We start from the raw sequence: 26,700 nt of genomic DNA, 5'->3' as shown, positions 1-26,700 counted from the left end.
CAAATGTTCCAACTTAATCCCCACTAATATGTCTGCCCCACAAGATTGCATCAAAGAATATGGCTTTTTCTGGGGGACATAATACATTCAAACCAGCAAAGACAGAAATTATAAAAAGGCACAAGGTAAATTAAGTGAACAGTATGTTTTTTCCAGGACTATGATGATGGTTTCACAGGTTTATATGTATGACAAAATGTATCAAATTGTATACTTTAAATAGAACAATTTACAGCATGCCAATTATACCTAAATAAAGCTTTAAGAGGGTTCAAAATTAAAATTTAGATCTACTTTTTTTGGAAAATCAGGTTTAGCAACCCTATACTGACACCACCATCTCTCTTCATGCCCTGAGGAGCAGCCTTACCCCAGTGACAGCAAATTTTGGTGAGCACTGGAGACTGCTCCCACTGCTGGCTGGGTCCCCAAAGCCACATCTCTGGAATGCAGGGTCCCCCTCCTCTCTATCCTTCTTTTCCTGCCTGGGCAACAACAGACTAGAGGTGAAAAGCCCAAAGAAACGACAACCATCTATAAAATCTTTAGATAATCTTTTAAGACCCTCTGATCTGGGGGAGCAGGGTACACACTAATCCTGCACTGACACAGTCCTGGAGCATTTGTGAACACACTTTTAGAAGAGACAGATTCCATCCAGTCTGCTGCAGTCTCCTCCACTCCCTACTATCATCTGTTTCTGTACCAATTATGGTCACCCTTGGCCCCTGTAACCTTATAACCAGTGCCATTAGCCTACTGAATTCTGTACTTCAGACCACGTGGCTCCTTTGCAGGACACGGGGAAAAGGTTTCCCTCAACAGTGCTGGGTATTTTATATCCTTTATAAACCAGGAAATAAAATTCATGTGGCCCCAACATGCACTGGATGTTTCACAACAGCTGTCCCCTCCTCTGAGCCCCTCAAAAATCCTGGTATCAAGCCTACAAATTAGGACCACAAAGCCCCATGGGTTTTCTTACGAATCCTTGGGCAGCAATGGAAATTAAGCCAAATTTGGAAAGAGAGGCATTTTTCTGATATTAAACTATCTACTCTGTAGCACATGAAGTTTGGGATTCCTGAAAAAGTTCTATACCCCTTCATGCTGTAAGAGCCAATTCTGTTTTCAAACCACCCCACCCAGAGAACAGAATCCCCAAGATTAAAGCTGGCTTAAACCACAAGGCCTTTATTATTGCACAAACCAGAGCAATGTGAGGTAGGCAGTTCCTGGGGTAGAGACATGGAGGTTGGAAAATTCCATCACAAGCATCATGTAGAATCAACAATGTCCTTGAAAAAGATCACCTTTCTCTGCAAGCTGAGAGCAAAACTCACATTGGATCCTCTAGGATAAAACTGGGTCAGGTCCATGCCCTAATGAGTCAGAGAGAAGGGAATGAGGACCTGATAAGGCTCAGATTACTCATGATTTCCACCAGTGAATAGGAGAGCACAAGGTCTGCCTTCTAGAGCAGTTTGGGGTCTACTGTGTGGACCTACTAGATGGCAGAGGTAAAACGGCTTCTACCACAGAAACTGACAGTGATATAAATCTGGCAAGGGCCCTGGGCAAGTTAATCCAATACAGCGCCTTAAAGCTTCCCACTTACCTGGATATTAAGGTAGACAAGGTTCATATTAGGGAGAAAGTTACTCACAAAGGCTTTCCTCCAACATCATTGTACTGAACAAGGAAATAGCATGTTCCCTGAACATCTAAGTCATTTCTCCAGTGTGAACTCTCTGGTGTCGAATAACGTTGGCTTTGCGGCTAAAGGATTTCCCACATTCACTGCACTCATAAGGACTTTCTCCTGTGTGAACTCTCCTGTGTTGAATGAGGCCAGAGCTTTGGCTAAAGGATTTCCCACATTCACCACACTCATAAGGCTTTACTCCAGTGTGAACTCTCTGATGATTTATGAGGCTATACATTTGGCGAAAGGATTCCCCACATTCACCACAATCATAAGGCCTTTCTCCACTGTGAACTCTTTGGTGCTGAATAAGGTCAGATTTGCGACTAAAGGTTTTCCCACATTCATTGCACTCATAAGGCCTCTCTCCAGTGTGAATTTTCCGGTGTTGATTGAGGCCAGAGCTCTGGCTAAAGGTTTTCCCACATTCGACACACTCATAAGGCCTTTCTCCAGAGTGAACTCTCCAGTGTTGAATGAGGTTGGCTTTGCGGCTAAAGGATTTCCCACACTCACTGCACTCATAAGGACTTTCTCCTGTGTGAACTCTCCCGTGTAGAATGAGGCCAGAGCTTTGGCTGAAGGATTTTCCACATTCAGTACACTCATAAGGCCTTTCTCCAGTGTGAACTCTCTGGTGTTGAATGAATCTGGAGTTGTGGGAAAAGAATTTTCCACACTCTTTGCATTCGAAATACCTTTCTTCGGTGTGGACTTGCTGGTGCTGAATGAAGTTAGACCTTCGTGTATAGGCTTTCCCACATTTGCTGCACTCATAAGGCCTTTCTCCCACATGAACTCTCTTGTGCTGAACAAGTGAGGGTTCACAGGTGACAGCTTTTCCACATTCTGTGCACTGATAAAGTCCTTCTCTAGTGAAGACTCTCTGGTGGTAAACAAGTGTGTGTTTGTGGCTGAAGGTATTTTTGCATCCTCTCCAGTTATGGTAACTTTTCCCACTTTGACAGTCTGTTGCACAGTCAGTGCAGTTGACTAGCTTCTCCCCAGTGTGAGCGGCCTGCTGCTGGAGAAGACCCATGCTGACCAGAAAGTCCTTCCCAACCTCTCCACAGGTAAATGGCTTCCCTGACACATGGAATTTGTAGCTCTTCACAAATGAGGCTCTGTCTAGATCACTTATGAAGGTGTTCTCTCCATTGTGCTGCTTCTGGTGGTGGTGAAGGTTAGCACTGAAACAGAAGTATCTGCCACATTCCCCACATGTGTCCTGTTCCTGCTGGCAATGTTTTCCCTGCTGCTGAGCCAAACGCAAAATGCCTCTCAAGACCGGATCACACATCTCACAGGGGTAGGCCTTCTGCAGAGATGGAACTGCCTTGTGAGTCCTGAAGAGTGACAAACCTTCTACAGAAACATTCTCTGCAGACAGCGTCTCCTTATCCTCCGCTCCATGCCAACAACCTGAAAGCAAAGAGGTGATGGTGAAGTACATGTTGACCTTTCTGACAAAGGTGTGTCTCAAACAACAGTGATGAGCCCATGGGACTATTATCAGGAGAAGGGAATTGGGGTCACAGAACAGTAGAGGCCTCACCAGGCAATGATCACATGGAGAGGGTGTAGCATACGGAGAGACATGATCTACAACTCACTCTGCCAACAACTTTCAGTAGACCTGTCTGCTGGTGATACATGAAGCTGGTTCAGAAGCTTGTTTCCAGGACAAGAAAAACCTGAGTATAAAAGAGTACTTGGTGTTCAAGGACAATTTCAGCCAATGTTGAAAACAGGACAGGTTCCTGATATGGTCTGAACAGAGCCCTGAAGTCACACCCTTCCGCAGCTGGTAATCACCAGGGCCAGGGCTGGAGTCATGTCCATCCAGTGAACCACCCAGGGCTCTCTCCCACGACCCAGGTGAGCAACTACACGGAACCTAACAGGACAAGTGAGAGGCAGCACTGGCCGAGAACAACTCAGCACACAACGGACACCACTAGAAGATAACTAAATATTACAAAAAGAGCCTCAGTGGAGTGTCTTCCATGAACAGCCCATGGTTCATGTAAATAGGAATCATGTCAGTGACTGCAACTTCTACCAAAGGAAGCCACGACTAAACGTCGAGTAGAAGGAGGGAGCAGAACCTGGGCACAGAGGTGCTGTGGCTCTGGACAGAGTCACCTGGCCTGGGACAGGGAACCAAGGGGGAACCATTAGACTGACTGTGAGAAGAGAGAAGACGACAGTGCATGCAGCCGTGCTGGCAACGAGAGCACCCATTCCAGGGAACTGGAGGAGGAAGCCGATGGTTGTGATGTGAGGACAGACTGCCCCGGAGAAAAGGGCAAAGGCAGAGACTAGCACGGGACAGTGGGGTGGGAATGAGGGCCTTACCCAGCGAGCACACAAGGGCCAAGTTCTCCAGCATCACACTGCAGTACAGGCGTCTCTGAGCCTCATCAAGGAGCCCCCACTCCTCACAGGAGAAGTACACGGCCACGTCCTCAAAGGCCACGCTGCCCTGCCATGAGGGGAACAGATGAAACCATGATCGGCCTCTCTGCCAAGAACCCACAAACTCTCTCCCAACACATCTGTCCCATGTTCATCCTCTTCCCAAGCTTCCTGATGCAGAGGAGAGACCAGAGCCTGGTCCCCTTGGTGCCACCCTCCCTTCATGGTCTCATCAATCACTGTGCTCAGCCCTCAACAAACAGAGGCAGCCACATGTGCTCTAAGCTCAGGACTGGCACGTGGAGCCCCACCACCTCCTGGAAGCCAATCTCGCTAGGGTCCTCCACACTGTGGCAACCAGACACAACCAAACATGGGCCCACTCTTCACCCTTAAGTCCCCAATATCAGGGACCTGGTGCCATCAGTTCACACTCTCTCCTCACGGGCCCATTATTCTTTAGAAAGCACCTCTTTTGGATCTCTGGTCCCCAGAGCTGCTTCCCCCAATCCAGTAACAATGCTCTGCCCAGATTTTAGGCACTCCCTGGACTCCCCACGTTATTCATCCCATGGCATCAGGAGAGTGCTTGTCACAGTCCAACAAGATCCAGTAACACCCAGATCTCCAACGGTCCCCAATGACGGGGGCAGCCCTGAATTCTGCTATGACGGCCTCCCTGCCTGACTCTATTCCTTGCCTCATCCTCAGCCTCCCAGCTCCTCATGGGCCTCTTCTGTTCTGTGCTGTACTGGCTGTCGCTTCAGCTGTCAAAAGCTTCCTCTTTCCACCTAATCCTCCTTCAAAGCCCAGGTCCTCCCACAACTTACCCCAGGCCCAGTGACTCTCCCGGATGATCACATCAGTCCCCTCCTTATGCCTCAGCCTGAAGGAAACACCCCAAGCCCACCAAACGTCACTACAAAATCCTGTGAGGCAGAGAGCTGTGAATAAGGACCAGCCCCAGCTTCAGTGTCACACTGCTCTATCGTGCCTATGTTTCTGTGTCCATCGCACGTCTACCCATCGTGTGGGAGCCGTGGTCACCTGTTAGACCACCCTCTCCCTGACACTTTCTCCCCTCACGGCCAGTTCTCCCTCTTACCCGTGTCTGTGTGACCAGCATCAACCAGGTGCCCAAGTGAGAGACTCAGTCCTCAGCACACGCCCTCTTCTTCCTGGCCAGCTAATAGCAATATGACCATTACCTGAGATTTCTGCCCCTAAATGTGACCCAGAGCACCACCTGATCCACACAGATGCACCATCTTTTGGATGCCTCCAACCCGAATCCCTCCCCAGAGTTCCAGACTAGCGTGTCCAGTTGGCCACTTAATGCCTCCAGTCAATGTTCTCTGAAACATCTCAGACTCCTAACATGGACAAAACTAAACTCCTGATATCCCCACTGAAAATGACTCCATCTACCAACTTCCCCATCTCACCTGAGCAGCTTTTATCCCTCAGCTGCTAGGACCAACCACCTTGGTTTCATTTCTGCTTCCTCCCAGTCTCTCCCTCACCAACATCAGAAAATCCAGTTGGCACGTCTGAAAAAACAGATCCAGAATCCAACCACTTCCCCCATTTCTATGTCCAGCCCTCTGACCCATCAACCTTAACCCTGACCTGTGCAGGAGCCTCTTTTCTGGTCTTCCTGCCTCCTCCCTTGAACCACCATTTGTTCTGCACCCCGCAGCAGATGGAGACTATCAAAACCTGGGCAAGTTCACCTCTCTCCTCTGATCCAACCCTCCCGTTACCCGCTAAGGGACATGCAACTTCCCCAGCAGCCATTTCAGGATTGAGGCCTGCTCCTCGGTCATGTTTGCACTAGAAAGAAAGGAGAGACGTGTGGTTCCCGAACATTCCCAGCTCAGCCTCACCGCCAAGTAATTCTGCAAGTTGGTACTTGTTCCTGGAGAACCTCTCAAACCTCTTTCTGCCCTCTACCTCCCTGCCCGCCTCACACACACAGCGCTGGAAGGATGTCAGGTGAAGAACACGTCTTCACAATCACATGTGAGTAGAAACAGGGACCACTGAGGTCCTGGGACATCTTCCATTTTCACCTGTATAGATTCAAAAGCACTTCTGTAGCCCTGGGAAGATGTAGGAAGAGGTGGTCATGGAGGGGATCCAGGGGCTAAAACTCCCCTTTATTCCATCCGGGCCGTGGATCCAGGGGACCTCGAGTCACCTCTGTGCCTCGCTCCTGGTGGCACCTCTTAACATGAGCCGAGTGGCCCCGGAAAGTGCTCAGCCTCCCTGTGCCTTAACGTCCTCCTCGCCGCTACAGTCTGCTCCTCCTCTGAGAAGACTCTGGGGAACTTTTAAAACTCGAACTCAGCTCGTGTCCCTCCCTTGTCCCCAGGCTCTGAGAATGAGGTACAGGTCCTCAGCTCGCCGCTCCAGGGCGACTCCTAACACAGCCCTGTCCCCGCAGACACAGGCGGACCCGGTTTCCCGGGCGCTCCGGGCTCAGCGGCCCCTCCGCCTGACACCCCCCAGCTCCCCGCGGCGCCCGGGAGGAACAGACCCCACCCGGCGCCGCCGTCCGGACCTGCGGCCTGAGCTGCGGGAGAGGCGCCCTCCGCGGGGCCCCGGGCTCGGAGGCCGGGAGAGGCGGGTGCGGGCCCGGGGACGCCGCTCACCTGGGCCGGGGGCGCCGCCATCGCAGCTGCGGGCGGAGCGGGCGCTCGGGCACCGGCGTCCCCAGCCCGACCCCGAGGCGGGGTCACCCCGGACGGCGCCGCCGCCCCTCAGGCCCGCCTCCTGCGGTGCGCACCGCGGCTCCGCTCGCGCCTCCGGGGCCCCGGTACCTCGGCCCGGACCCGGCGCTCTCAGGCTGCGACGCAGCGACGAGCCCCGACGGCGCCACAGCGAGGGGCGAGCAGAGCGCACCGGAAGTCCCGCCCCGCCGCGCGGGCTGGTCGGGCGATGCTGCTCTCCGGTCGGCGCCGCCGCGCTCGATGAGGGGCATTCTGGGAGTTGTAGTTCCCACGCGTCCTCGGGCTACAGCGAAGGCTTCGCAGCAACCCAGACTCCAGGAACGAAGTTCCGGCGGCGCCTGGAGGGGCGCTGGGAGGGTCTTCTCCAGCCCCGACGAGAAGGGGCCCTGCTCCCCCTAAAGGGGCCGCAGGCGGGCTCCTCGAAGCTCTTGGGGAGAAAATCACTCCAGATGCTCCCCAAAGCTGCAGAGCATTATGGACGCATCATTTGTAGTTGCTCAGGCACAAAATTCTCTTATTGTTCTTCAAACACAGGCAGCCCGACGCCTTACGAGTCACTTTTTGTGACTGTGTGTTCTTATACAAGCTAATTGTTTTTAGTAAAACTAAAGTGAGACTTTGCAAACAGATTTGCAGTTTGTAATACTCGTGAAATAGATCTTGGACAACCTAAAGCGCTTCCCTCATTTTACCGATCCCTCCTTATCTCAACGACTTCAGCACCCACCTCTTTCAGGGAACATTCCGTTGTCCGCACGCGCCATGGCTAACCGGGGAGCCGTGCTGGGGGCCACGGCGCGCCCCTCGGTCCAGGCCCCCGGAAGACTCCCCGGAGGCCCCGGGGCTCTTCCCGTGCGGTCCCCGCGGGCCCTGCGACCTCCCCAGCCGAGGTCACCAGGTCTCCGGATCCGTCGGGTGACCCGGCTGGGGGCGCGTCGGGGCGCCCTGGCCCCGCGGTCAGGGCGGCTTCAGGAGACCGCGTGGTCTCGGCCTCCCGGGTCGGAAGGCGGCGTCAGTCCCGGAGGCGAGGTCCGGGCTCAGCCTCCCGCGCGGAGGGGCGCGCTCGGGCTCGGCCTCCAGACCAGGACGCGAGGAGCCGGCGCGCGGGTGCTGCGCTGCGGGAGCGCCGGGGGAAGCACCCAGTGCGCCTCCGCAGAGGGGCCGCGCCCGGCGGATACAGCCCGGGACCCCCAAGTGAGACCCCGCAGAGGCTGCTGACCCAGGGCCTGTGACCGCGAGGCAGCCAGCCCCGCCGCCTGCGTCCGGCAGAGGCTCAAAGGCAGGCGGGGAGAGGGATCGCTTTGCAGCGGGACAAGGGGAGACTGCGGTAGGTGGGGGGCTGCGGGGATAGGCAGGCTGCGGGCAGGCTAACCCGAAGGGGAGCAGCCCACGGGACTGGTCGGGGGAGCACGTCTGGCCTTCTCCCTCTGGGCATAAATTGGAAGGAGGCAAAAATTAGGGAAACTGTCAGCTATTGATCAAATCCTGGCTATCTGGAGTCCATCGTTCCAGGAATTGTGGTGTAGCCTCCTGAGCTGATTGCTGCAGAGAGTGGGTCAGAATTCTATTTTTGTATGTAAACTAGTCTGGCCGATTTCCCTTTGAATTCTTCTGCCCCTCACCCTCTTGGAGTTTTTCTGCCTCTCACTCCACCAGACCCTCACCCCACCCAGGGCCTTCAGTCCGGAGCACCGCGGGTCTGGCAGTCTCCTGCATTTTCTCTTATGCCCCCCACCCGCACCCACCCTGGCCGTGCCCCTTCCTCACAGCCCCCTCCAGGCTGCGACCCCACATCAGCCGCGGGCACTGCTCACTTGAAGGACATCCCTCTGCAGGGGAAGAGAACTAACCGGGACTCCTCCAGTAACTTGGTGAGCAGCGAGGAGCCCTGCCTGGAGTCTCCGCCCGGCCTGGGGCTCACGGAGGACCCCCATCGCCCCTGCCTAAGGGCTCCGTCCTGCTGATGGGCACAGCCCTGGAAGGAGTGCGGCTGGCAGAGGCCTCTGGCGCACCCGGCTTCGCCTTCCAGAACGGTGGTGTGTGGAACAGCAGCCAGAGCGGTAGGAAAGTCCGTCCAGAGGGAAACACCTCTTGACACCAATAGTCAACAAGAACGGAACGTGAAGGATGAAAAGAAGGTTGAAGAGAGATTTCAAGAGAACGAGAAACCATGGTGAGGTGAGCGAGTGGGATTTCCCTGGTTCACGAGGATGCAGCCACAGGGCTCCGGCCGCGCTCCCGGCTGGGGATCGAGCGCTCAGCGGCGCCCACACCCGCCTCCGCACACAGGGAGAGTGTAGACCAGGGCGGTGTGACCCCTAAGATGCGGCCCCTCTGGGGTCCCCACTGAACACCCAGAAAGTTCCCTCCCCTCTGGCTGGTCGGAATGCTGTCTCCCCATCCCCGGTGCAAGCCTGGAAAATGCCCCAGTGGGAACACGGGAGGGACACCATCTCGCCGCGCTCCCGGGCCTGCACTGTCTGCGTCGGTGCCCGCGGCAGGGGCTCCCTGCGGGTTGTCCAGGGCTGGAGACGATCATGGCAGGAGCGTCAGACCCGTCACTCTGTCACAGCAAGAGCCTACAACATGTTTGGAGAAAACAAAAGTGATTTTGAGAGTCCCAAACCTATCAGTGCAGAGCTTTCTTTAAACTTTGGCAAACTGGAGCTAAAAACATGGGCTAAAATAGAGAGCTCCAAGTCAAATGCCCGAATTTTGCATCCACTGATGTACAGTCATGTAGGATTTGCAGAGTGACACCAATTGTGTCTGCTAACATATCTCTTCAAATGGACCCTTTTTAATTTTTATTATGTTTTGCTGATATAGCACTCACTAAAACACAATATAAATGAAAAATCATGCCAAGAATGAGGAGGATAGGGAAGGGAGGATTGGAATCACCACACTGAGGCAGTTCTGACTGCCTTGTTCAGATCAAGAATATTTTCCATCTATTTCATGAGTTTAATCAGTTTCAGACATGGAATCAAAAAGGATATTTTGATTAAATAATGAAGTGAGTGTAAAAACTTTGCAGGTCTTTGTCTCCAGTGTCTGGGGAGTGAACTTCTGAATCTCTGAAATTCTCCATGTAGGAGTGTCTTTTCTTACTCATGGTGGACGCAGGACCGCTCCTGCGAGTTCCAGGGCTGACTGGGTAACACGAGGGCCAGCCACACCTGCAGCCTTAAGGTGCGGGGTGGCCCCACCAGAAAGGTCAACGAGGCCTGGAGCTTGTCAAATCAGCGGAGGGGGCCTGCAGATGAGTCCAACCATGAGGACACTGATCTACCCATCAGGTCTCTGTAATGAGACCCCATATAAATCCCTAAGGGCCTCCACGGTGCACAGGACACATCTCCTTGCTGGGAGAGTGATGGTTGTGACTCCGTGTGGAGAAGACATGGGAGCTTCTGTTTGAGACCCTCCCACACCTTGTCCTTTGTGTTTCTTCTTTTGGCTTATTTTTGTGTCCTCTTACGATAATAAAGCTATAATCGTACATACAGTGCTTTCAGTGAGTTCTGTGAGTCCTTCTAGCAAATTATCAAACCTGTATGGGTGGTGGGAACCCTTGAATTTGTAGCCAGTTGGTCAGAGTGCACTGGTCCCCCACCACCCTGAATTTGTGATTGGCGGCTGTGGGGACTCTTGTAGGGCTCGCCCTTGCCTTCAGTCTGGCCTGACCCGAGGTAGAGTCAGAACTACACTGAATGAGTGACTGCAATCCTTGCAGCTGCTGATTGAGCTTTTGATAACCTTAACAGTTACCAAAGATTGTATCTGTGCCAGTTTGAATGTATTATGTCTCCCAGAAAAAGCCATATTCTTTGATGCAGTCTTGTGGGGCAGACGTTTTGGTGCTGATTAGATTTGCATGGAAATGCGCCCCACTGAACTGTAAGTGATAACTCCGATGAGATATTTCCATGGAGGCACGGCCCCAGCCATTCAGGGTGGGCCTTGATCAGTGGAGCCATATAAATGAGCTGACATAACAGAAGGAACTCAGTGCAGCTGTGAGTGACATTTTGAAGAGGCGCTACAGCCAAGAGGGACACTTTGAAGAAAGCACAGGAGCTGCGGATGAGAGACATTTTGAAGACGGCCGTTGAAAGCAGACTCTTGCTCTGGAGAAGCTGAGAGAGGACAAATATCCCAAGTGCAACTAAGGGTGACATTTTTGAGGAACTGCAGCCTAGAGAGGAACGTCCTGGGAGAAAGCCATTTTGAACCCAGAACTTTGGAGCAGATGCCAGCCACGTGCCTTCCCAGCTAACAGAGATTTCCAGACACCATTGGCCATCCTCCAGTGAAGGTACCCTTTGTTGATGGACATTTTATGGCCTTAAGACTGTAACTTTGTAACCAAATAAAGCCCCTTTTAGAAAAGCCAATCCATCTCTGGTGTTTTGCATTCTGGCAGCATTAGCAAACTAGAACAGTATCTATCATCTGCAATAATTTTGACATTGCTTTGTGAAAATGCGTTATTTATATCATTTTTCTTTAAAAAGCTGTAAGTGGCTTACTATAAACACCAGGTGGAGTACAGGACCTGGGAAGGCTGAAGATCCCACATTGACTGCTGCAAAGTAAAAAGCACAATGAATATGCTCAAAATATACAAATTTTTGAAAAAATGCAGGATGTTCACCAAGGAAAACTTCTGAGCTCTTGAATAGGCGGCTTTTTTTTTTTTAATTTTTAAGGAAATGCATCTTTATTATTTTCAAGTACAAACAATAACTTGGGCTTGGCTAACTAAATGTTGCCTAACTGAGGGAAACTGCTTTAATGTACAGATGTAAATGATGTATAGTTAGCACAACACTCATGGGTAAAAGAATGCTTCTTTCTATGATGCATGGAAATAAATTCTCATCACAAAGAGCCATCTCGTTCCACAATCACTCCACTATTTGCTCAACTGATCCCTTCTCCCCACACCCCACAGGCAGTTCAAGTATAAACTTCTCATTCCCCCTGGATCACAACATACATTCAAATTAGTGAAACATGAGTTGATGAAATTTTACCGTGTTGCTATAGATGTTGGATTGGTGCTAGAAACCCGCCTCAGTCTCATCAAGGGCACTAAGTCTAAATTAGGGAAATACGTCTGTTCACAATGTGAGTATAAGGACACCAAGAAATTGTGAGCTTACGTCATCTGAATTAGGAATTTGCCGGGTTTAAATATGCAAAGACACGTTTTTATTTTGGCACATTCATTAAGAGTAGAAGTTGCTGGATTCTTTAAACTGAAACAATTAGGCGGGTTTACACTCGCCAGGGTGTAATAGTCACTTTAAGCAACTGAACTATTCTTGGAAGGGCTGAGGAAGGCTGGAAATATATGGGAAGTAACTTGAGAGCAAACACCTTTTTGCACTCAGCATGATCATTCAGACTGATTAGGATGACAGCAGTGGTGCAAAGCCTATCCAGGAATCCTCTCGAGGATTTATTCTGACAAAGTTCACTTTCCTACAGCAGACACAGGGAACCTCTGATCAGAAACACCGCTGAAGATGGCCAGTGGGCATTTCTGTCAAGAACGTTAGCCAGTTCTTTTCATCAGGTCTCTATCTGGAGACTGCACAATTCTCAAGAAAGTCTCAGTTCTTAAAACATCTTGGCAAGTCCTGGCATAACCCGATAGGAAAGCTGTATCAAGGGGACAGACGAAAGGGCTTCTCCCCATCCCGACAACTCTATTCCTAAAGACAGAGGTGACCGTGCGCCACGCCGCAGGCTGCACCCTGGAGCAGCGCCGATGATTCCGCTCACTTCCTACAGAGCAAGTCAAGGCGCTGGTTCCCCTGGCTTCGGGTACTGGAAGCTGGAGGAGGGGTGGTGGGAGGATTCACCTTGGGGTCTCCCAGAAGCCAAGGGGCAAAAAATCACAACTTCAAGGAGCTTGCTGAGTTTGGCTAAGGAAATGTGTGAAGCCAGGTGCCGCCATCCTTAGCTGCTAATGTTAGGCCAAAATGCACCTAGCAGAAACCATTTCTTCTTGTTTAAAATAATGCTGCTTCCAGAAACATTTCTGTTCTCCCTAAGACGTTTTAGAAATGCAGAGCAGTAATCTTTCTCCTGTGAGCAAATACTAGAGTGATTATATAATCTTCAACCTTTGCTAAGAATGTTCAGTGGCCCAAGCAGAATAATTTTTGAACTATGGAATACAAAGTACAAACCTGAAGCTTTAATAGCAACGCCCCCACCTTCCACTTAGGAAAGTTATTCAGGCATGTGTGTCTTTCTGTGGAACCCCTTCAAACCCTAGCCTCTAAGGAATCTTCCTTCCTATTTCTCGGACAGGTCTAGAAGATCAGGCCCGCTTTGACAACCCTTATTTCTTCAAATAGTGGGGCTGGAGGAGGCCACCTTCCTGGGGAGCGGGACAGTCTGCTAAAACCCTCACCCCAGGAGCTCTCCTGGACCCGTTTTCATCCTGAGCTTGTGATGGAGCCCGTGTGGGCGGGAGAAGTGAGAGCCCTGCGTTTCCACCACACCAGTGTCACCTCAGAAATCCAGTGTTCTTAAAAAGGGATGGGGTTCTCTGCTCATAACTTGGAATTATCAGAAATGAGAATATTAGTAACAGAAGAGGCAAAAGCAATTCCGCTGACTCTGAGCTAGTGACGCGCAGAAGGCAGCCCCGGCCCGATGCAGCCCCAGCCCCGGCTGCACCGAGCAGCTCCCGGGGCTAACCGGGGGTTCTCCACTGAAAAGGGCAGCACGGAATGCGGGCACAATTTGATCATTTAAAAAAATGTTTCCCCACAAATGACTCTATAATTACCTGTCCTGTGAAGCGCCTGGATATACATGAAAGTGAAGAGAGGGTAAGGATGGTTGTCGGATCAGCGACCTCATTTGTTCAAGGTTGAAAGGGAAAAGGTAATTTCCCCTCACATCATTGCCCAAAGCCTCCTAAGGCTCCTGCAAAATAGATTCCAGCTGGAATTCCAGCTCCATTTCTTGGAGGACTAAGCAGAGCTCATGCACAGAACTCAATGTGAGTTGCATCAAACCCAGATTTTGGGGGTGACGGAAGATACGGTTTTTCTTCTGTATCTAATTCTCCTGGAGTCTCAACATGGATATTAGCTAAACCTGGCCTTGAAGCCAACCACTGATTCTCTAAAATACTAATTTCACAGCATTTAGAGGCCCACGGTCAGGCTCTGTGCTAATGTAGACTCTGTGAGAGCTGGGGCCCCCTACCCAGTCTGTATGGTTGTCAGCTCTACCAGCAACCCTCTTCCCATCCATGAAACGGATATGCTTTATATTAGACTCGGTGAGAAGAATGAGTAACTCACATTCCAGGCAGAGGCTTTCACAGAGGTTATAGCTCTAACGCTCATCTTCAAATTACCTTTTGGGTTAAAGCATTTTCACTGTTGAATCACAGAATCACCCGACTTTTCAGGAGCAAGAGGATAGAGACACAAACTGGCAGCCTGTAGACATGTTTTGTTTAGTGCACCATATTTTAAATTATCTTCTATTCGTTGTCAACATGTTAAAAATTCAGGGATTTCATATGAAAATCTGGATTGCTAATTCCTCCTGAAAAATCAGAAGACCTGCCAACAGTGGGCTCTTTTCTGCCTAATAACAAAATGAGTAAACGGCCTGGTTTGATGAACTTCCCACAGTTCAGTTCAATCCTGCCCAGCGGGCTTCACTCATTTGTTTCCTGCCTGGCTCCCTCAGGTATTTGAGTCCGTGGACCTTTATCTAGGACAATTCCTTCATTTTAAAGATGAAGAAAACGAGGGTATAGGGATGGAAAGTTAACCTGCCTGAGGTCACACATCAAGCTAAAGGTAAAGGAAGAAGATAAATCAAGTTCAGGTATCTTTCTTTCTACTATTACAAGCTGCCTCTTTACCAAGTTGTCCATCACTAAATCGCATTTCTCTCACCAATTACTTAACATTTTCTAAGTGGAATCTGTTAAATTTTCTCTATGCCCCCTTTATCCAGCCTTTTCATATATTTGGTTTCTTTATAGATAACTTTGTATCAGTTATTTCATTTAATTATCTCCAACCCCAAAGAAACAGTCAATCGAGGATCAAACAGAACTGCACAGCCCAGCAGACCTAGGACTGGAAGGATTCTCAGAAATCACTCGGCTCAAACACTGGCTTCACAGACAGGGAAACGGGGCCGCGCAGGGATTTGCCTGCGGTCACAGGGCTGCTAAGTGACAGGCCAGTCTCCAGTCTCCAGGTCAGTGCTCTTTCTACTGCAGCATGTCACTTCCGTGCAGTCCCCCAGGCTGCGGGGCACTGAGGAACAACTTCCTTCACATGGAAAAAAAACCTACAGAACTCCCTTGCATCTCAGGCACGCCCAGCACTGACTCTGCCAAGAACGAGGGTTTAGAATGAGTTATGAACAGCCAATTTATAGAATTGGATCTGTACTGGAAGACAGGCTCTCTTTAGAATATATTTGGTGGAGAACTTATGAATGTCACAGAACTCGGTGGGGGGGTCTCTGTAACACTGGCTCTTACAAAAACTTAAGCCCCATGTGAGAGGAGTTGCTGCAACAACATCATAGCAACTTTGCTTCAACTAGAAAAGAAAAAAGAAGCTACGGCAAAAAGCTTTAATAACAAACTGAATAAGATTTTCTAGGTAACTAATTAGCAGACTAATGAATCACTTAACTTCCTTTACTTAAAACCAAGATTACTGTCAAGCAAGATGACTCCAAAATGCATCCTCTTATGCTGACCAACAAAACCAAGTACAAATGAAGTCGATGGTGTACCCAATTAGCACGCTGCCCTGTACGTCAATAAAACCAGCCCTCCCTGCCCCCAGCCCTGGCTTCCTGGCAAACTTGGATAAATGCCGTGCACTGCGTGATGACACCGCTAGGCGAGAACTTTGGTTCCTGCAGTCGGCTGCCATGGAGGTTGCACTCAAAACCCACAGCCCGGCACCCAACGTCAGCCAGCCGTGGTGGCTCCTGCGTCAGCCGTGCTCCTCCCACACCAGGGAGGGCTGTGGTCAGGTCCTGCTGGTGGTGAAGACCAAGCCCACATCACGGTGTCCGTCCGTCCATCTGCTCAGCCAGGAGGCCTGAGCCTCTCTGATTTCCTGTACTCCGGAGAGGCCAGTGGCTAGTCAGGCGCTGTCTGCAAGTCCACGATGCACAGGTAGCGGTTGGCAAGCAGCAGGGCAAAGATATCTCCAAGGCCAAGCAAGGCCCAGTTTGCTACCTCAGGAGTCTTGATGACCCTGAGAATACCATAGTTGGCAAAGTCCCACTGGACAAGCGACTTAGCAGCTTCAACAAGTAAATAAGAGCAGAGAGGCAGGCAGTACCTATGGGTAACAGACTTAACAAGGCTCACCTACTAACAGCCACCAGGCTACATTTGGGATTCTGATTGCATCCAATCTGCCTAAAAGAATGAACACAATTCTGAGAAAATGGATAAAATTGAGCACTGAAAACATCATAATTCAAAATATTTTAAAAATGACATACTTATTCAAGTTACGAAGGAGCCCTTACATTTTAGAAATGCATTCTGAACAGGGTATGCACTAAATGACAAGATGTCTGGGATTATAAGCAGAATCATCAACCAATCTGCATGGGGATAGAAAACATCTGGACAGCCATGAAATGATAAATAATGAAGAAAGACTAGGGAAGGGTTCATGGGGCCTTATAACATCTTCTTTTCCATTTTTGGATATACTTGAAAGTAGCTATTACAAAAGGTAGAGTATGTACTTCTATCAATAGTTTTGTGTTGATAAATATTTTTCGATGCCTGGGTATTAGAATAGCCAGAAGGAAATAACTGAAATGGTGGAAATGGAACCCACAACATTCTTTGAAATTTGCTAACTACTTGTTACATCATATTTTGATAGTTATTACTGTTACATAAATGTGTTAAAATTCACAATAAAAATGCATTAAAAATTAAACAAAATTAAAAAACACAAAAAATAATTTTGTATTGAGAAGAATGAATTAAAAAGTGCAGGGAGAAACTTTTGGTTTCAGGATGGTGTAATCCTGTATCAAAAGATCGAAATATACACTTTAAGTATGCGCAGTTTAAGTCAATTATCCATCAAACTGTTTAAAAAGCAACTATTCAAATCTTGTCACTCCATAATTTTACTGTTGTATTATTATTTCCATTCTTGAGGTTATTTGTGGCTGCTGCATCAGCATAGTGGAAACAGAACATTACAGTGTGCCCTGGAAAATCTCCCCAGGTCCGTGTTCAGTGTCATATTGTTGGCAATCTGAGACAGGCCACAGAAAATGGCAAAGTCTACAAACCAGGGCATGTTTTCCGTACAGCAAGCACAGGAAACTCCAACATGTATCTCCAACATATAAAGAGGATTATAGCTAAATTTCATTTTTTAAAAATAGGCCAAAGCAAGACTCTCTCCAAAGAAGACATCTCCCCAAAGAAGACACACAAATGGCCAGAAAGCACACGAAAAGATGCTCAACATCATTAGCAATCACGGAATGCAAATCAAAACCACAATGAGGTACCGTTTCACACCCACTAGAACAGCTGCTATAAGAAAAACAGAGGAAGTGCTGGGGAGGACGCGGAGAAACAGGAGCGCTCGCTCACTGCTGGTGGCAATGTGAAACGGTGCAGCCGCTGTGGAAGACAGTTTGGCGGTTCCTCAGAAAGCTGAAGATAGAACTGCCATGTGCCCAGGCAATCCCACTACCAGTCACATACCCAAAAGAATTGAAAGCAGGGACTTGAACAGCTATTTGCACACCAATGTTCAAAGCAGCATTATTCACAACTGTCAAAAGATGGAAGCAAGCCAAGTATCCATCAACTGACAGACAGATGAGCACAAGGTGTCTATACATACACTGGCACCTCACTCAGCCGTAAAAAGGAATGAAGACCTGATGTGCGCCGCGTGGACGAGCTCTGAAGACATCATGTTTAAGTAAGTCAGACACAAAAGGAGAAGTAGTGTAAGATCTCACTGATTTGAAACCATCAGCACAAGCAAACCAACCGAGTCAGAACCTAGAACACAGGGGACCTCTAGGCGATAGGGAACGGGAAGTTAAGGCTTCTAATGCACAAAGTTCCCATTTGGAATGATGCGAGCGTTTGGGTAATAGATGGTGGTGACGTTAGCACAACATTGTGAATGCAATTAGCAGCACTGAAATATATATATATGAATGTGATTAAAAGGAGAAATGTTAGATTATATGTATAGTAACAATAAAAATGCTTTAAAAATCCATGGAACTACACTATACAAACAGAGAACCCTATGTTACCCATGGACTTTAATAGTACAATTATGAAAATGTGCTATCACCAATTGTAACAAATGTCCCTCACCAGTGCAAGGTGGTGGTGGGGTTGTATACGAGAATCTTGTATTTTAAAATGCACGACTGTTCGGTAAACCCCCAACTTCTCAAATAAACAGAAAAAAAATAGGCCACAGTTACAAACAGATTTTACCAAACAAGAAATATAGGCGGCAAATAAATACATGAAAAATGCTCAGCATCATGAATCCTTAGAAAAAAGCAATTTAAAGCCACAACGAGATACATCAACACACTTAACACAAAGGGTGAAACTAGAGCTTGACAAGACTGAGTGCTGGCAAGGGTGTGGAGGAATGGAACGCTCCTGCACTGCTGGTGAAATGCAACAGCAACAACCATTTTACATCAGAGTACGGCACTTCTTTCAAAAGGTAAACATTCACCTACCCAGTGACTCAAGCATTGCACTGAGTTATTAACACAAGAGAAGTGCAATGTGCATCCATACAAAGAACTGCAGGCAAATATTCATAACAACTTTATTTGCAATAGCCAAAAACTGGAAATAAGCCAAATGTCCATAAACAGATGAAAGGACAAATAGTGCTATATCCACACAATAGAATCTACTCACAATAAAAAGAATTAAGTACTCATAAAAGTGTCATTGAAAACCTCAAAACAATTATGCACCATGAAGGAAACCAGAAAAAAAAGAGTAAACCCTTTTTGAGTCCAATTATATAAATTTCTAGAAAATATAAACTAACACACTGTAAAGGAAAGTAAATCAATGCTGGCCTGAAGTGTGAGGAGGGCACGGAGAGAGTGTATAAAAGGGCACAAGCAAATCTGCAGGTCATGTTATGACTATGTTTCTATACATGTCAAAAGTTTAAAAGGGTACACTTCAAATAGGTGCAGTTTATTGCATGTGAATTATACCTCAATAAAGCTGTAAAAAATCATTCGAGATCAAGTTCTCCTACTGTTTTTGGAAAATGCACCATCTCTCTCCTCACGCCCTGGGCAGGGCAGCCTCGCCTCAGTGGCAGCAAACACTGGCGAGCAACAAAGGCTGCTTCCACCCGAGTCGACGGGAACGTTGGCTGGGCCAGCCACACACGATACGCAGGTCTAGAGGCCCCGAACATTTTGGTACACACGGATCCCACAAAGTCATGGTCCCCGGAACATTTGTGGAGGCACTTTTAGAAGCAGACTGCATTTAGTGTCTCCTCCCCTACCTATTAAGCCTGCTTTCTGCACCAGTCATGGCTCCCCTTTACCCTTACAGTCTCACGACCAGTGCCACTAGCCTACTTGGTTCTCTACATCAGGGCACATGGCTCCTCTGCAGCACCCGGGGAAGAGATTCTCCTCAACAGTGCTGGGCACTGTGTGACACCCCTGTGAACAGGGAAAAAACTCTTGTTCTTCTCAGAAGTAATGGAGGTTACTTCAGGGTAACCCGAGCAAGCAAAAAATCCTGGCACCCAAGGCCACAAACTGCAAACATGAAGCCCTGTAATCTTTCATAGGCGGATGTGGGAAGCAATGCATCTTACGCCAAAACCAGAGAGAGAGAATTATTTTTGTCATCACACTGTCACCTCTGAGGCACAAAAAGTTTTGGGTCTCCACTAAGTTGTTTACCCCTTCAGGCTGGTGAAGCCCAATTCTGTTCTCAAACCAACCCACACACGAGGGTGTGGCTTAAACAATAAGGACTGCATTTCCGCACAAACCAGAGTATCCTGAGGCAGGCAATTCCTGGGTTGGTGAGCAGAGGATGGAAAAATGTCACTGGCATCACGTGAGACCAATAATGTCCCTAAAAAAGCTTGACCTTCCATGCAAGTCACTCGCAAATTTCAGAGTCCAGGCCCCACCTCACCAGAGAAGGGAAGGAGAACCCTGTAAGGCCCAGACGGCTCGTGGCTCCCTCCAGCAGATCAGAGAGCAAAGGCCGCTTCACAGAGCATGTTACAATGGTGAGACGTACACTGTGAACACCTGCCCACGGGATGGGGTAGAAAGACCTACGCAACAGCCATAAATCAGGCAAAGGTCCTAAGCAGGTTAGAAAGTTTAAAGCAACTCTATAAGCTTCCCACATACCCAAAACTAGAGGGCGTTTACCGCCTTGGATGTTTGGGTAGATGAGACTCAAATCAAGCAGAAGCCTCCCTCTCAAGGGCTCCCCTTCAGTTTTCTTCTACAGAACTAATAATTAGCACATTCCCTGCACACTTCAAGCCTTTATCCAGTATGATGTCACTGGTGTCAAATGAGGCCAGAGCTTTGGCTAAAGGATTTGCACATCTGTCACGTTAACAAGGCCTTATTCTAGAGTGAACACACCAACAATTTATAAGGCTGTACTTCTAGCTAAAGAATTTCCTACATTTGCCTCCATCATAAGGTCCTGTTCCAGGTGAACTCGCCGGTGTTTAATGAGGTCGAATTTGCGGCTAAAAGATTTCCCACATACACTGCACTCGTAAGGCCTTTCTCCAGTGTGAACTCTCCGGTGCTGAATGAGGCCAGAGCTTTGGCTGAAGGATTTCCCACATTCATCGCAGTTATAAGGCCTTTCTCCGGTGTGAACTCTCCGGTGCTGGATGAGGTTGGATTTGAGTCTAAAGGATTTCCCACATTCACTGCATCCATAAGGCCTTTCTCCAGTGTGAATTATCCGGTGATAAATGAGGCTAGAGTTTTGGCTAAAGGATTTCCCACAAACACCACACTCATAAGGCCTTTCTCCAGTGTGAACTCTCTGGTGTTGAATAAGTACAGATCTTTCACTAAAGGATTTACCACATTCACTGCACTCAAAAGGCCTTTCTCCAGTGTGAACTCTCTGGTGTTTAATGAGTCTGGAGATTTGGCTAAAGGTATTTCCACACTGAGTACATACATAAGGCATTTCATTAGTGTGAAGTTTCCGGTGTTGAATAAGGCCAGAGCTTCGGCTGAAAGATTTCCCACATTCGCCACACTCATAAGGTCTTTCTCCAGTGTGAATTCTCTGGTGTTGAATGAGGTCAGATTTGCAGCTAAAAGATTTCCCACATTCACTGCACTCAAAAGGCCTTTCTCCTGTGTGAACTCTCCGGTGTTGAATGAGGCCAGAGCTTTGGCTGAAGGATTTCCCACATTCAGTACACTCATAAGGCCTTTCTCCAGTGTGAACTCTCAGGTGTTGAATGAGGTTGGATTTGAGTCTAAAGGATTTCCCACACTCACTACACCCATGAGGCCTTATTCCATTGTGAACTCTCCGGTGATGAATGAGGCCAGAGCTCTGGCTAAAGGATTTCCCACATTTGCCACACTTATAAGGTCTTTCTCCAGTATGAACTCTCTGGTGTTGGATGAACATAGAGCTGTGGGTAAAGAATTTCCCACATTCATTGCATTCATAACAGCCTTCTCCATTGTGGACTTTCTGGTGCTGAATGAGATTAGACCTCCGTGTGCAGGCTTTTCCACATCTGCTGCACTCGTGAGGCCTTTCTCCTGTGTGGAGCTTCTGGTGCTGAGCAAGTGAACCTCTGTACCGGAAAGCCTTCCCACATTCACTGCACTCATAAAGCCCTCCTCTGTTCAGGACTCTCTGGTTGTGAACAGGCATGCGTTTGTGGCTGAAGTCTTCTCTGCACTCTTCCAAGTCATAACCTTTCCCACTGTGAACAGCTGCACGACACTCACTGTAACTGACTGGCTTCTCCCCAGTGTGAGTGGCCTGTTGCTGGAGAAGACCCAAGCTGACCAGCAAATCCTTCCCAACTTCTCCATAGGTAAATGGCTTCCCTGACATATGCAATTTGCAGATCTTCAAAAACAAGGCCCTGCCCATACCACTTTTGAAGAATCTCTCTGCATTGTGCTGCTTCTGGTGGAGGTGAAGGTTAGCACTGAAATAGAATCGTTTGCCACATGTCCTACACATGTACGGTTTCTGCCCATGATGTTTACCCTGGTGCTCAGCCAAGTGCAAAATGTCTTTCATATGGGGGCCACACGTCTCCAGGTGGTGGGCCTGCTGTGGAGACGGGACTGCCCTGGGAGAAGCCTGCGACACTCCTACAAAAACTTCCTGTTCAGCAGATGCCTCCTCATCCCCTGCTCCATGCCAGCAACCTGAAAGCAAAGAAGTGATGGTGAGGTACACATTGACTTATTTGGCAAATGTGTGTCTCACACATCAAGGAATGAGTCTGCGGGACAGTTTTCAGGACAAAGTAGTTGGGATCAGGTTGAGAAAGTGGCTGCTCTGCATAATGGCTTCTAAAGTCACAGAATGGTGGAGGCTTCCCCAGCAAAGAACATCAAAAGCAGGTGCAGCACACAAAGGAGAGGTATGGCGTACAGCTCACTCCTCTGTGTCAGCTATTAGCAGGACCGGCTGAGGCAGTGCAGAAGTGTGTATCCAGGCCAAGTAAAATATGACTGCAACAGAGCAAGTGCTGTTCAAGGACAATTTAAAGATACGTACACCCCTAATGGCACAACATGTGCGAATCAGTGTTGGAGAGAAATGCAGAAGGAGGAGTGATAGACATGGGTGACACGTTGTTCAGAGGAGTGGGGATTTTCCAAGGGCTGGAAATCAGAGTAGAAATGACAAGTAGTAGAATTGATAAGTTGGCAAAGTGTCAAGAATGGGGAAGGAAATGCAGAAGTGAGGTGTGGCCACTGGCAACCGTACACAGTGGTCAAACAGGAAAGCTTTCTGGTATGGTCTGAACACAGCTCTGAGGTTGCACCCTTCCAAACTTGGTAATCACCAAGGGCCAGGCCATCTTGCCGTGGCTGGAGTCACGTCTATCCTGTGAATCACCCGGGGCTCTCACCTGTAACACCAGATGAGCAACTACTTGGGACCTTTAAAGGAAAGACAGGACAGGTGAGCAGCCAAGCACTGGCTGAGAACAACTCAACACACAACAGACCACCGGAAAGATCTCTACATATTACAAAAAGAGCCTCAGCAGAGTGTCTTCCATGATATGTAAGTAGAAATCATGTCAGTGCCTGCAACTTTTAACACAGAAAGGCAAGGCTTAAATGCCAACTAGAAGGAGGGAGCAGAACCTGGGCACAGAGGTGCTGTGGCTCTGGACAGAGTCACCTGCCCTGGGACAGGGAACCAAGGGGGGACCATCACGCTGACTGTCAGGAGAGAGAAGAGGACAGTGCACGCAGCAGTGCTGGCAACGAGAGCACCCATTCCAGGGAACTGGAGGAGGAAGCCGATGGTTGTGATGTGAGGACAGACTGCCCCAGAGAAAAGGGCAAAGGCAGAGACTAGCACGGGACAGTGGAGTGGGCGTGAGGGCCTTACCCAGCGAGCACACAAGGGCCAAGTTCTCCAGCATCACATCGCGGTACAGGCGTCTCTGAGCCTCATCAAGGAGCCCCCACTCCTCCCAGGAGAAGTACACGGCCACGTCCTCAAAGGCCACGCTGCCCTGCCATGAGGGGAACAGATGAAACCATGATCGGCCTCTCTGCCAAGAACCCACAAACTCTCTCCCAACACATCTGTCCCATGTTCATCCTCTTCCCAAGCTTCCTGATGCAGAGGAGAGACCAGAGCCTGGTCCCCTTGGTGCCACCCTCCCTTCATGGTCTCATCGATCACTGTGCTCAGCCCTCAACAAAAAGAGGCAGCCACATGTGATCTAAGCTCAGGACTGGCACGTGGAGCCCCACCACCTCCTGGAAGCCAATTTCACTAGGATCCTCCACAGTGTGGCAACCAGACACAACCAAACATGGGCCCACTCTTCACCCTTAAGTCCCCAATATCAGGGACCTGGTGCCATCAGTTCACACTCTCTCCTCACGGGCCCATTATTCTTTAGACAGCACCTCTTTTGGATCTCTGGTCCCCAGAGCTGCTTCCCCCAATCCAGTAACAATGCTCTGCCCAGATTTTAGGCACTCCCTGGACTCCCCACGTTATTCATCCCATGGCATCAGGAGAGTGCTTGTCACAGTCCAACAAGATCCAGTAACACCCAGATCTCCAACGGTCCCCAATGACGGGGGCAGCCCTGAATTCTGCTATGACGGCCTCCCTGCCTGACTCTGTTCCTTGCCCCATCCTCAGCCTCCCAGCTCCTCATGGGCCTCTTCTGTTCTGTGCTGTACTGGCTGTTGCTTCAGCTGTCAAAAGCTTCCTCTTTCCACCTAATCCTCCTTCAAAGCCCAGGTCCTCCCACAACTTACCCCAAGCCCAGTGACTCTCCCGGATGATCACATCAGTCCCCTCCTTATGCCTCAGCCTGAAGGAAACACCCCAAGCCCACCAAACGTCACTACAAAATCCTGTGAGGCAGAGAGCTGTGAATAAGGACCAGCCCCAGCTTCAGTGTCACACTGCTCTATCATTCCTATGTTTCTGTGTCCATCGCACGTCCACCCATCGTGTGGGAGCCGTGGACACCTGTTAGACCACCCTCTCCCTGACACTTTCTCCCCTCACGGCCAGTTCTCCCTCTTACCCGTGTCTGTGTGACCAGCATCAACCAGGTGCCCAAGTGAGAGACTCAGTCCTCGGCACTCGCCCTCTTCTTCCTGGCCAGCTAATAGCAATACGACCATTACCTGAGATTTCTGCCCCTAAATGTGACCCAGAGCACCACCTGATCCACACAGATGCACCATCTTTTGGATGCCTCCAACCCGAATCCCTCCCCAGAGTTCCAGACTAGCGTGTCCAGTTGGCCACTTAATGCCTCCAGTCAATGTTCTCTGAAACATCTCAGACTCCTAACATGGACAAAACTAAACTCCTGATATCCCCACTGAAGATGACTCCATCTACCAACTTCCCCATCTCACCTGAGCAGCTTTTATCCCTCAGCTGCTAGGACAAGCTCACCAACTACATCAGAAAATTTGGTTGGCACGTATAAAAAAACAGATCCAGAATCCAACCACTTCTCGCACCTCCATGTCCAATCCTCTGATCCATCATCAACCGTGACCCGTGCAGTAGCGTCTTTGCTGGTCTCCCTGCCTCCTCTTGTAAACCCACCAACTGTTCCACGCTCTACAGCCAGATGGAGACTGTTTACAACCTAGATAAGGTCACCTCCCTCCTCTGATCCAAAACTGTGTTACTGCCTAATACACACTCAACACCTCTAGAATTTCAGGACACTGCCCCCCTTGCTCTCTGTTCCCACTGGGAAGAACAGAGACACGCAGTTCCCTTAATACCCTGCTCAGCCTCATCTCCAAGAGGTTCCCAACGAAAGTACCCGTTACTCGGATTACTTTGCATTTATCTTCCCAATGATGGCAGGAAATTAAAAGTCCTCATTTAACCCCTGGTCTGCAGCCACAACCCTGGGCTCGGCGTTTCTCCAGCATCCCCTTCCCCAGCCCATACACACAAGGGCTGGGAGAACAGCAGGAGAAAAGTCCCTGGACACCAAAGTCCCGGAGCACATGTGGGTAGATATCAGGACTAGTGAGGGCCTGATACAGACTCCATTTTCACTTGTGTAGATTCCAAAAGCACTTCTGCAGCCACTGGAAGGCGCGGGAAGAGGCAACTCTCAGGCCTCCCACGCACCGCTGCCAAGTCCTGGATTCCGGGACCTCGGGCTAACTTTGTGCCTTGTTCCTCGGTGGCGCCACTTGCCGGCTGTGCAGCAGTACGTGAAGCCGTGGGAAAGCCCCCGTCACCCCTACATGTGTTCTCCCTCCGAACAGCCCTGAGGAAGTGACAGACCCTAACTCCCCACGTCCCCAAGGGCCCCGAGGATGCCGGCCCCGCTCGCGGCCCGCCGCTCCCGGCGCGACGCCCAGCACTGCGGTCGCTCCAGCCACCGACCCGGCCTCCGGACCCCGCCGCCCTCGCCCCGCGGGCGGTCAGGACGGCGGCGGGGACCCCCACCGCGGGCGCCCCCGGTCCCGGACGCTGCGGCCCGCGGGGCTGCGGGGTTCGGAGCGGGGAGAGGCGGGCGAGGGCCTGCAGGGCGCCGCGCTTACCACGGCCGGGGGCGCCGCCATCGCGGCGGGGGGCGGAGCGGGGGCTCGGGCACCGGGGTCTCAGGCCCGCCTCTGCGCGCTGGGGACAGTGGCTCCTCTCGCGCCTCCTCTGGACCCAGCGCTCTGGGAAGTAAGATGGGGACAACAATCCCGGAACAAGCCAAACCGACCGTCACGGGGAGGAAGCCGGAAGTCCCGCCCCAACGGGATGCGCCCACAAGAAAATTCCCGTCTTCATTGCTCAGCGCCGCTGCCGCTCGTCGCACAGCATGCTGGGTGTTGTAGTCCCCACAGTTACGCAGACCACGGCAAAGGCTCACTAGGAATGAAGTCCAAGCAGCCCCTCCAGTGGCTCTGCACAATATCACCTCCAGCCCCCAAGGGGGTCAGGGGCTCCACTCCTTAAAGGTTCAGCAGGCAGATTTCACGGAGTGTTTCAGGCTGTATGAAGCTGAATGCTCCACAGGTGAAAAAAATTTCATATACTCC

At 49.8% G+C, this 26,700-nt stretch overlaps 1 protein-coding gene across 1 annotated transcript; it reads right to left on the bottom strand.

Moving 5' to 3' along the window:
- LOC119521816 lies at window positions 1-26,387 on the bottom strand. The gene is given in 14 exon segments (XM_037820485.1): window positions 1-3,127; window positions 4,064-4,190; window positions 6,778-6,803; window positions 6,896-7,250; window positions 7,617-7,800; window positions 7,847-8,194; window positions 8,706-8,830; window positions 9,306-9,380; window positions 15,733-15,912; window positions 16,028-16,182; window positions 20,564-20,632; window positions 20,635-22,344; window positions 23,549-23,675; window positions 26,212-26,387. Coding segments are annotated over 14 exon segments (4,905 nt in total). The 5' UTR covers window positions 26,233-26,387; the 3' UTR covers window positions 1-1,724.
- Between the last annotated feature and the right edge of the window lie 313 nt (window positions 26,388-26,700).

The sequence above is a fragment of the Choloepus didactylus genome, chromosome 27 (assembly GCF_015220235.1).
Source record: "Choloepus didactylus isolate mChoDid1 chromosome 27, mChoDid1.pri, whole genome shotgun sequence".
In the NCBI taxonomy this organism is placed as follows: domain Eukaryota; kingdom Metazoa; phylum Chordata; class Mammalia; order Pilosa; family Megalonychidae; genus Choloepus; species Choloepus didactylus.
This window is presented reverse-complemented; position numbering and strand designations above follow the sequence as displayed.